The sequence below is a fragment of the Coffea arabica genome, chromosome 2e (genome assembly GCF_036785885.1).
Source record: "Coffea arabica cultivar ET-39 chromosome 2e, Coffea Arabica ET-39 HiFi, whole genome shotgun sequence".
In the NCBI taxonomy this organism is placed as follows: Eukaryota; Viridiplantae; Streptophyta; class Magnoliopsida; order Gentianales; family Rubiaceae; genus Coffea; species Coffea arabica.
Genome location: NC_092313.1, coordinates 9,379,875 through 9,391,439, shown reverse-complemented (window position 1 = coordinate 9,391,439; position 11,565 = coordinate 9,379,875). Strand labels below are relative to the sequence as shown.

At 34.8% G+C, this 11,565-nt stretch overlaps 1 protein-coding gene across 2 annotated transcripts; it reads right to left on the bottom strand.

Annotated features, from left to right (window-relative positions):
* Positions 1-4,753: 4,753 nt before the first annotated feature.
* Positions 4,754-8,223, bottom strand: LOC113730785 (probable protein S-acyltransferase 15). 2 transcript variants are annotated; one of them, XM_027255706.2, is made up of 7 exons: positions 7,847-8,221; positions 6,426-6,518; positions 6,214-6,315; positions 6,051-6,122; positions 5,718-5,816; positions 5,539-5,634; positions 4,754-5,407 (listed from the first exon to the last, which is right to left on the bottom strand). In XM_027255706.2, exons 1-7 carry the CDS (start codon positions 8,117-8,119, stop codon positions 5,312-5,314), a joined length of 831 nt encoding a protein of 276 aa, XP_027111507.1. In that variant the 5' UTR covers positions 8,120-8,221; the 3' UTR covers positions 4,754-5,311. The 2 variants fall into 2 exon arrangements, with proteins under 2 accessions (XP_027111507.1, XP_071934854.1); XM_072078753.1 differs by lacking the exon at positions 5,539-5,634 and having other exon boundaries at positions 7,847-8,223.
* Positions 8,224-11,565: the final 3,342 nt, after the last annotated feature.

The window sequence follows — 11,565 nt, the reverse complement described above, 5'->3', positions numbered from 1 at the left end:
CCAGACGGGTGCGTAGTGCACCCGTCTGGTCCGGTGGTGGTTCTGTCCCCATCGGTCCCTATAAGCTCAGTTGAGCCTCCCCTAGATAGAGTAGGAGTAGGAGTAGAAGTAGAGATGACAATCGAAAAAAAAAAAAAGTACAACGGGAAAAAAACATGCAAAACTATGCATAGCTGCCTCTCCAATAAACTCAAGGAACAGAAAAAAGTCCCCACCAAAACTCCCATAAAATACATGGTTCTTTCTTAACAAATCAATTATTCATAAGATTATGGCAACATCAACGTTGGCATCCATGGCATTATATTACAACAAGTTGCACAACTAGTTTGTATTGCAGGGCCAGTTTTATACAACCCTCCTCCTAGTGTTAGGCTGCTACTCATGGACAGCGACAAATAAATGGTGATCCATCAAGATCCAAGGGTCCTGCATGTGGGGATGGATGTCACATAATTGCTATATTGTATTTTTGTTAATCAGGTACTATACAAATTCCAACCCGAAAAGCTCTACTTTTTTTTTTTGTCTTTTTGTTTCCATTTGGATTTGTAAGCAAGGGGGTGGATGTGATTTTACAGCCCCTGAGCTGGATAATTAGGACAAACCCTTTTTACCTGTGAAATAATAGTCTCTTATAAGTGAAGTTTTTTTTTAAAAAAAAAAAAAAATTTTTCATATGTGCAATGAACAATTTTATTGATATAATTGCCCTGCAATTCCAGCATCAGCATAATACGTACTCAAATACAGACCAGATCTGCCACTGCAGGCTGTTTGTGACAGCGTGGGACATTTACGAAACACAAGATTTGATTTTCGATTCTCCACGTCTCAGATCTATTATCATGTCTAGGTTCATTCCAATCACTTGTTGGAAAAGAACTGATGATGGAAGTTGATGTATAATTTGGATTGAGTGGTCTCTATTAATGTTCCTTACGATTTTCTTTCTTGAAGGGTTGGGCAAGATTTATGCATGTTGTGGTCTGTATATTTGATGTATTCGTTATGGAATATACTCTCTGCAAACCAAGAAGACAAGAAAAATCGGTTAAAGTAAATATAACATCTGTAGCCGACGATGCAGAGCCTGAATTTTGATGATTTGAGCATATACAGTATATTGAATTTGTGGGCATCATTAATGGTGCAAGACGCTGTAAATAAGGCCTCTCGCTCTGTCATCATGCATTTCTTTTAGTAAATTAAAGTTTAGTTCCGATTATCACCACGGGTCAGAGCATGCATCACGATCACATGTTGCTTATAAAAGTTCTTACAGATCGTTCATCAACGCAGTTTTCACGTTGACAGCGAAATTCAAATACACATCATTTTTCTAAGAAAGTGATCTATTCTTTTCAATTAAATCAACTTATACTGACACTTTGTCGTCGTGCATGTTATAATATGTTTATGCGTTCAAACAATTAAAATTGAGCACGAAGGCAAGGATAACGATATAATCCAATTGTACTCTACCTAATTTGACCCAGATATTCATCCAGAAAAAAAAAAAAAAAAGGAAAGATATGTTAATGAATTAAGTTACAGCTTGACAAACCATCATAAGCATATTGTTGAATTTCCTTTTCCATCATTTCAACCGAATGAAGCTCATATGCGCAAGAAATGCTAACGTTCAATGAACTCATCTGGTTGACGCCCATGTTTTTCAGTCAAAAGGGTGACCCTCCAAAGAAACTAATGGAAGAATGGCAACAATACATTCCAGATATGTACATCGTCACTAGGCCAAAGGAAAAATGATTTCTTTAAGACGTATGAATTTGTCCATCTGGAAGCATAATCATTCGATCCATAGAAAGCCCGTGCCAACGATTTACGCCGTCTCACTAAAATTAAGTGATAGTCGTATTAAATAAACGTGTGCTTATCCCCACGTCACCCACCATGATGTCGACTTTCAACCATTTCATTTTCAATTTTTGTTGCCTATCTATTTGAAGGTGATGAAGCATGTTAAGATACAAGAAAATACAATTCTTACATCGATAATAGCGGCATCACACACAGTAAAACTCTTGTATTTGTCTAAAAAAAATTTTAAAAAAATATGCGACAGCAATTTGATATACGTGAAATAAAAGATAATCCAAAAATTTATAGATGTAAAAAGTCAAAATCAAGAATGAATCTTCGATTCCACATATGTCTACCTATTTCATCGTAGTGGGATTTTGATGTATGAAAGAAAAAGTTTAATTAAGTAGCACAGCATTCAGAATTTAATTCCTTATAATTTAAAACTCCTATAATGGCGCCAAAATCATCATCAATTAACTGTTCAACTGCAGACGGGTGGATTGCATTAAATTAACTTTGCACATTGATTGAAAGATTATTATAAACATAAAGCACTATACTGCTGTGCACTTGCGTTATTTTCAGTAGAATCTGAAGGGAAAGATTCATGTGTGGGATGAGTCCAATTCCACTAATTCTAGGGATTCACCAATTATTCTTGTGAAAATTGTTAGTTGGGCTCAATGAATCATTTGAATCAGTGACCTTGGTTTCGCATCAAAGTGGTTGGGGGATCCATGAACGCATTTTGTTGGCTATCTAGGTATACTGTTCTTTCTTTAATGTAAACCAGATTCCTTTATTTAGATGGAGGAGTTACTCATAACAGGACATGTATAAACTAATAAAAGTAAAAGGATTTCTTTGTTCTAATCAAGCATAAAAAGAGGTGTTGCTTTGCAGATCTTCCAAAGTGCTGAGCTATATATTTGGTGTTTTCTTGGTTCAAGATTCCTCATCTTTATCAGTTTTATGCTTGTATGTATGTAAGTATTCATTCGTGTCCTGTTAAAAGAAGTCGTCCGTTATAAGTAATAAAAAAACATTTTTTTTAGGGTTAAAAGACGACATAAAAATACATGTGCAGAAAAAAGAATGATACGGATCCTGTTCTCCAAGCAGTCCTTGTTGACAAGAAACTACGACAAACAATTGAATCGATTAGATCAAAAAAGGACCTTCCGTTGTCAATAACTTCGATCCACTGATGATCCCAATCCAGTTACGATCTTTTATCAGTTTGTGAATCAAATTACTTTACATTGTACAAAGTTATCTTCAGTCAATGGAGTTGGCTCAATGGTCAGGAGAGGGTTTTTAAAATCTTTATCACCGTCAGATTTAAAGATTTGAATTCTATGTCTAACCGTTGTTGGAGAGTGGAAGAATGAAAAAAAAAGAGTACATTGGTACTTATGCATCCATCATTCAAGTGTGTCGTTGTCACAAAATTATTCTTCTCCTTCTGATTGTTGTTAAGACCTGTTAAGGTATATATATCAACGTCATGAAGAAAATCTACTTCAAGAGCTGAAAGGAGTAGCTTTTAACTTGCTAATGTTTCTCTAGGAAGGAAATCCTGTAAATGCAAGCTATTAATTACCGAAAACATTGGGCAATTTTATGAGGCAAATTAAAAAGAAGCATCAACGACATAAATAGGGATAGAAGAAGGGATTTTCGCACATTGTCTCTGAGTGAAATTTCTGATTTTTTTAAAAATAAATTATCATGTTAAAAATCTATACATGTATACAATATACAAAAGGATGGCAACATTTCTAATATTAACATACACTCATCAGTTTTGAAACTTCCTATTGCCCCTTTAATTGTAAGGGTAAAATGGTTCTACCCTCTTACCAAAGAAAAAATTACTAAAGAAAAAATGAGTTTGTAAATGTTTCTTTTCTTTTTTAGTATAAATGGGAGGTTCTGAAATCTCTCACTTACATTCCCTCTCTATTCCATCCAATCCATCCCTTCAAACAAGTTTGTAAAATGTGATATTTTTGTTTGCTGCATACACGTCGATTTTGCATTAATCACCCGTAGGGATTTAATATCGTGTTTACATCAAAACAAGTAGGATCTCTGCTTATTACTAGAATATATCAACCCTTTTAGTTCTTTTTGTTTTCAAAATCCTAGACCTCGTGAACAAATGCCAAAAAAAAAAAAAAAAAAGTAGTTTTGTTGTCAATCGCATCAACCATGCAGAGGTGGCAGTCATTCATTCGCACCAGAGGACGAGATCTTGATTGAGTGCTTTAACGCTTTCGGATAGACGTGAAGTCGACATACGGAACAATAATTGCACATGGTGTTGGTGGCTTGTGTTTTTCGTCTATCCATTCGGGGGGTTGTTTCACCATAATTTTACAGGTTTAGTAGCAGAAAGAATAGTGAGTACTAGTTTCTTGGCTAGACTAACACTCCAAATTTTGATTGGTCTTTTTCAATCCATCTCACAAATGGATACGGCATAATCTGTCACTGCAAGATTGTCTGCTCTGTTCATCTTACTCTGTATCTAGAGCCTTGATGAAGTGCTAGCTTCCAATGCTTGACTCGATTGTATGATAGTTTCAAAACTTTTTTCATATTTGTACCCGTTTATCTCTCAAGCCTAGCTACCTTTTCTTGATTGGGCTGAAATGGATCAACGTCTGGGCACAAGTTTTGGTGTCAGAACTACTACTTCTTGTATCCAGCCTTAGAAAATATTTGAACAGTTTCTGTGGGCATCATACCATAGCATCACTTTTCACCTCCGGATCATAGCCAAGTATAATATAGTAATATACCATGTAATAGAGTCTGGCATCTTGTCAGTCTGAGGAATGGTGAAAATAAATAATAATTGAATCTCCATCATATGCGAATGTGAGTTAAAATTCGCCGCATTCGATAGATGACAATGTGGAAAATCAGAGCGATTGCATGTTTGATTGATAAAGCATATTTTACAGTTCTTGGAAACTGGCTTGGTTGGGGGGTCCATAATTTCACAATTGATTGTAACGGCTGTTGATGACCCTACAAATCAATAGAACTGCAATTTATGCACAGAATCCCCTCAACAACAAAAATGAACTCTGTTGAATCTCTATTGAGGGGTAGATAGATGAGCGACAAAGAGAGGAAGTTATATGGATAATTTTTTGTTATGTTGCTCGTAAAAAGCACTGAATGGATTAACTTCCATTTTTGCATCTGAGTTGGGCACTTAGCTTCATGGAACAACAGCAAAAATGAGTACCAAAATGTCATCTGACTTTGTTTAGCGGCTCCGTTTATCACTCGTTCTGCTGCAGCGCCAACTATTCCCGAGTTTGCTCCACATGCTGCTGGTAAGTTTCCTCATTGTATGTTTTACTCCCGAGTATTGGAGGAAAAAAAATGAATTTGCAGCGGCTCTGGGCAAACAAAAGAGAGAAGATGCAGTGCTGGCTCACACTAATTGTAGAAGCAGAACCAGTCACAAGTTATCACGTGCAGTAGGAAAGCTCAATCCATCTTTGATATGGCTAACTGCTGTCGGCCATAGCCATTTTAACATGTTTGGACCTAATACCTGGAAAGCAAGAAATGTTATTGCAGTCGGGGACATGGTAATTGCATTTCAACATGAATTTGGCAGTTCATCGAACTTCGCATTTAGAGCAAACTAGGAGCATGTAAGATGCATGGATGTGAGAGAGAGACCAGGGTAAAATTTTTGAAAGCACCAACATCAAAAGGATGATGAGGACGTAAACCAGATTTTTTGGCCAACCAAGCTGCTCTTTTTCCATCATAATACTGTGAAAACAGGTAATCTGATCATCAACCAATGGAAAAAAGGAAATCCATTATATGAATTGAATATTAACACAAGAATTTACCTCTATAGTCGTCTTATTATGAGATATGAGATAGATATGCCAAGCCAAGAGAGTTCCCAACGTCGAAGTCAAGCCCAAAAACATTACCCCACATGCAATCTGCAGTTTAGAACATCAAATAACACTTCAAGAGCACTTTCAAGAATATGAGCAGATTACTGCTTCCAGATAAGCATATTCATGGAAATCAATCGAGTCAAAGAGATGGAAAACATTAGTGTTTTAATCAATCTTGACTAGATTCATATACTCATTAAACATTTTAAGTTAGCAAGAAAGCCTAATAAGAGCTGTAAATACTAAATACACTAGCAGAAACAATTACTGACTTACATAAAAGATCTTAAGTGGCATCCTTCCACTGAAATCCTGGTCCTTCTGAAGCACGCAATTTAGAAACAGTATCTGGGGAAACCAACAACAGACAACACGTACTTAAAGCTTGGCATAGCGGGTATGACAAAACCAAAAGAACATATTTGAATGCATGGCATACCCAAGAGTAGGTAGTAGCAATAGTTGCATAGAACACTGATACAACAAAAGCCTTGTAGTTTCTATGACCAACACAATTATTTATCCAGACACAATGATGGTCCTGCACTTGTATTTCAAGAAAATAAATTATTAGACAGACAAGTAAATCATGTAACATTAGACAATAACATATTGACACAGAAATATGCACTTTGGTCAACAAGCACTCACCATTCTCAGAACACACCTTCGACAAACACGACAATGATGAGCCCTGGGAGGTTTATATGCTGAACACTTATCACATTGCCTCGGGTTTACATGCTGAAAATCATGAATTTAGTATATCTTTTGCATCAACATGCATCAAGATATCAAACCAACTTCATATCTCCATGAAAATGTGTAAAGCAAGCCTCCTGTTTTCTTGTTATTTTCCTTTTCATTTTGGATCAAATAAGGAAGTGTTTAAATAACTATAGCAAATTCATGGAATTCTGTTAATCAGCAGCAAATTAACAAGAAGAATGGAGATGCTCAAGAGGGCAAAAAGGGAAACAAGTCAAGCAACAATTACAACAATTCTGCCACAATAAAAGAGGGTTGAAAAGTGTTGTGCTTCTACTTTAATTGGAATTCAAGGGTGTCAATCGCAATCATGTTGAAAAGCTGTTCTCTGCTAATGGAAATCAAATAGTGTCAATGATATCTAACCATGATTGACACCTCCTGACCAAATCTTCTCTATAGTCATCCTTACTTCAGAAGATGTCCAGAAAGTTAAAAACAGAAAAGAAGGATAAAATGGGGTTATGTACACAAAAATTGACTTCTTTTTTAATTTAAATTTAAGAAACATTGATGGTTTATTTAGCTTCTAAAAAGTGGACTTCTCTTTCCTTTCTCTTGTTCACAGTAACACCTCCACACAATAATACAAGCAAACTCTCTTCCAACTGTTTCCGGTTGAATTCATAGAAGATCTTAATGTAGCCATTTACTCGTACTTATTGACAATCATGGTAGAAAGCAAAACCATCCAAATAAACAAAACAAACAGCAAAATTCACCACAAGAACAACAACGTTCTCAGGCTTGACATTGGTGGATATAACAAACTGTCAAGAGCACCAAACATGTTACCTGGCTGCTTCACGTGCGGTAGCCATGGACGGTCTGTGGGATACAGTGCATTTCGTTGCACAAGTATTTGAACGGACCATTCATTTTTTCCTTTTTACCAGTCAATTTCATATGTGCTGATTCCTAACTTATGAAACACAAGAATATTTCTACTGTACATAACTCTTGAAGACGTTGAGCAATTAAATGATTTAAACAGAGCCCACTAATTCTAAATATAAGTAGCTCAATTACAGGAAAAAAAAAAGATCAAATCCTTGTATCATTGTTCTATATGTTCGACTGCTCCCCAGACATCTCTCCCCAAAATTCACTCGTCTTTCTCACACCAGTCCATAACAATTCAAGTGGCTAAAAGTTAAAAAGCCTGAGCATCCAAAGCACAGATTCCAACAAAAAGCACCGAGCTTTTTCAACCGCAACATGGGATTCCAATGCTAATTCTACCTTTCACAACAACAAGAAGAAAATTCCCAAAAAAAAAAGGAAAGAAAGTAGAGAAAACTTACAGAAGTCTTATCTTCTTGATCTGAGGGAAGACTATGCTCAACATCAGGAACAAATCCAGGAGGGACACCACCAGGGTCGGTGAGGACACAGACAAAGAAAGAGAAAACGAATAGGAAAGCCAATAAGGTGAAAACCATAGCATGCCGCGAGCCTTCTGAGGCACTTAAACCTGAACAATCTTCAATAAAGATGAAAACTGTGACATAATAAACAAACCCCACCATGAAAACAACTGAAAATATGGGAACTGAGAGAATTCTTTCGAGCTTCATAGCTGTATTCAGATCACTGCTGGTTTTTACTTCGGGTTTCTTGAGGACGGTTTTGAAGAAGAAAGTAGTTAATTTTACTTTAAAGTCGTAACAACATACTACTGTTAGCCCAGCTGGAAAGTACTTTCAAGTTCAGACCTAGTACAGTATGTAAGGAGCCCAATTCACAAAAGTTGCCAGTCCATGTGTCTAGCCCAGGAAAAAATTCATGAGCCTCTAGACATTAGACCCAATTTCGTTACAATCCGTGAGTAGTCGAGGGAGGCCGAACAATTGGGTATTACTGATTTAGAGAGATTCGCTGCAAGATATCTACACAAAATAAAAGCGAAAAAAGAGAAATTGTTTTCATGTTTTTGTATTTCTTTAGTGGCAGTTATAGGTGTCAAATAAACTCATTTAACTAAATTTACCTATACCTACCTATGAATAGATGGATATGGATATCTTAAGTTTTTGCATATGGGTATAAATGGGTTACCCAATAATACCCATTTATAACCCATCAAACCCAATTAATCCATTTAAAATTGTCGTCCCCCACCCATTTTTTTTTAGATTTTTTATTTTGTCATGATGTTAACTACTTTTGTTTCATTATTATTATTATTGTTTGTTGGTTTTATCTTATCATTTTATTTTATCTTAGTTTGTTAACTTGCTCATTTTTCAGCATTACCAATTTATGATAAGTTTTAAGTTCTTTTCTTACCTTTCCAAAATGAAAATTTAAATTTACACACGAAAAAAATGCTAGGGGTTCAAAATTTTTGGATTAAGTTCTTTTGTTAACTTTTATAGTACTTATTTCAATTTTTGTATTCTTATTGTTCAATTATTAAATAGTATGTAATTTTGCGACATAGAGTACGGATGGAAAAAAAAATTGGTAATTAGGCTTATTGAACATTATAAGTAAATATTTAAAACTAATGATGGTTGCAAAGGGTGGTATAAATTGATAACTTAGTTTGCAAAAATGAATTTAAATGAGTTTACAAAAAATTTAAAATAAATGGGTTATAAATGGGTCATTAGGTTACCCAATTTATTTTTTTGACTTACCTATTTATACCCATCTAATTAAATGGGTATAAATGGGTTGACTCGCTTATACACATTACCCATTTTAACCAATCCAAACCCGTTCAAGTCACCCATTTTAACACCTCTAGTAGCAGTTTTAACTTGATTGCAAGAGGTATTGGAACTTACTATTTGTTATACTCTTTGACCTTTTTTTAAAATTTATTTATAGCAAAGAAGTAGTTATGGTTGATGTTCAAGTAATGAGTCTAGGATTCACAATAAGCTTCATGTCTGATAATTAACTGAATTTGGATAAATAAACTCCATTAGGTGTGTACTGTTCATTACTGGTACCTAATGTTTAATATTAGAGAAAACCTTTGATGGTTTTCTCAGTTATATGGAAGAATTTTGTGTCAACAAGCTTACTAATGTTTGATAAATGCACATTTTTAAGTTGTGATAAATATGCCAAATTTCTTTGATTAATATTGTTGAGTGAAACCATATGTCTTGAATTAATACACCCACGCAAGAACTTTTTATTTTCATGCTCAACTTGTTATATTGTACCTAAAGCAAACGAAAAAAACCTATTCTCTTTCAATTTTCCCTGTATGATTTTATGTGTTTTAATTTGCAAGGAATCTTCTGTCTCACTTTTTATTATATTGTTGTTTCTTCTTCATAAACATCATATTTGAGTTCTTTTTTATTTTCTTAAGATCCAATAACTATTAATTGAATAATACACAAAATTTAACAAAGTCAACAACTCAAAATGCATAAAAATGAGATTTTGTATGAATTTTCTACTATATTTTTTAATTTTCTATAATATATTATTTTTTTGAAACTGTTGTATTTATTTATTTTACTCAATTAATAGTTATTGGATCGTAAAGAAACAAAAAAGAACTAAAATATGATAATTATAAAGAAGAAATAGCACTATAATAAAAAGTGGGACAGAGAATAGCACAGGAAGATCCATTGCGGTTTTAATTCCCTTCTTGTGTTATTTTCTAGTTGACCTTTTCTCCATGGCAAAGATCTGCAGAGATAGTATTAACTCTGTCAGAGGGGAACTACAAGTCTTTATGATTATCTGAAGCTCTGATCTTCGCGTTGCTGAAGATTGAAGATCTGTCAACATCTTTAGGTGGTTTCCAAATATTGTCAGAAGGAGATCGACCTTACACTTGTGAGATTGAGATTGTGAATTAACGTCTCCAACGTTAGCCCTAAATACATCTGGGCGTGCACCACAACCAGCATGCTTTCGGTTGCTATGAAGCTAAGGCACCTTGAGGTTAATTTGCTGTCAAGAAAAAAAATGATCCCGTCTTCAGGTACTTCTTCTTCAACATTATCTTCAAATGACATTTAGCTTTTCAACTCATCTTTTTGGTTTCGTTTCCTAACCTTCAAAACGATATATATATATATATGAGGAAACTAAGGCATTTTGGTCAGGAATAACATGATTTTCATACAAGGGAACCCTTGAACAAAGTTATGGCGCACATCCTACTAAACCAATAGGGCTTAAGATTTGGGAAGTCTTAGAAGCCAAAAAGTTAGGGATAACAATTTGAGGGCATATACGGGTTTTCTTGTAATCTCGGTCTAAGGGACAGGTAAACTTAAGGATATGACCAGTCAATTGCATAGAGATCAAAAGACCGGCAGTGTATATTAGCTCATGAACCTATTATATGTTAAGGCATTCTTTTCCCCGATGAACGAAAATGATCGGTAATTACCAAGCAACATATGTGAGGTTGGGTTGGTGTGTGTGTGTGTGTGATTTCCTCCACCTAAAAGGGTTAAGTTGTTAGTAGAGCTTTCAAAATAGAGTTGGGTGTATAACGTCGCCAGTGTTTTGTTTCCAAACATGTCGGGTTAATCGTGAGTTAAAAATGAATACTCCCTTCAAAAAGATAACTACCACTTAAGGAATATACACTTTGCATTTTCCACCGGACCTTTAGGTTCCGTGTGTTTGATACGAAAGCCTTGTAAGAAGGTGTGTCGCGAAAAAAGTGAAGTGAGGCGAGGCGAGGTAAAGGAAAAGGAAACTAATCTTTCCACATGTATATGATTAAGAAGAAAATGATACAAGAAAATACAAATTCTTATGTTTGTTTAGCCGGAAAGTTGCGAAAAAATTGGATAGTGTGTTCCTTAACAGAAAATATTCAATATTGAACTTCTTCATTTTTGGTATTTAATATATGTAAAAACATATAATAATTATAACATTTTGCATGTTGGAAGAGTTGTTTACTTAAAAATTAATCACATTCTTTAACAACAGGTTTATATATGCACATGTATATGTGTGTATTGTGTGTATAAGTTATTTCAAAAATATATAGACATAAAAAGGAGCATAAAATGTAAAAGACAAAAAA

Bases quoted from the DNA above. Each gene is read 5' to 3' on its own strand.
- LOC113730785 (XM_027255706.2), bottom strand. From the start codon at position 8,119: ATGAAGCTCGAAAGAATTCTCTCAGTTCCCATATTTTCAGTTGTTTTC. The intron at 6,123-6,213 runs GTATGCCATGCA...TGGTTTCCCCAG, and splicing joins TTGCTACTACCTACTCTTGG to ATACTGTTTCTAAATTGCGT. The intron at 5,408-5,538 runs GTCTCTCTCTCA...CTTGCTTTCCAG, and splicing joins CTTTCAAAAATTTTACCCTG to GTATTAGGTCCAAACATGTT.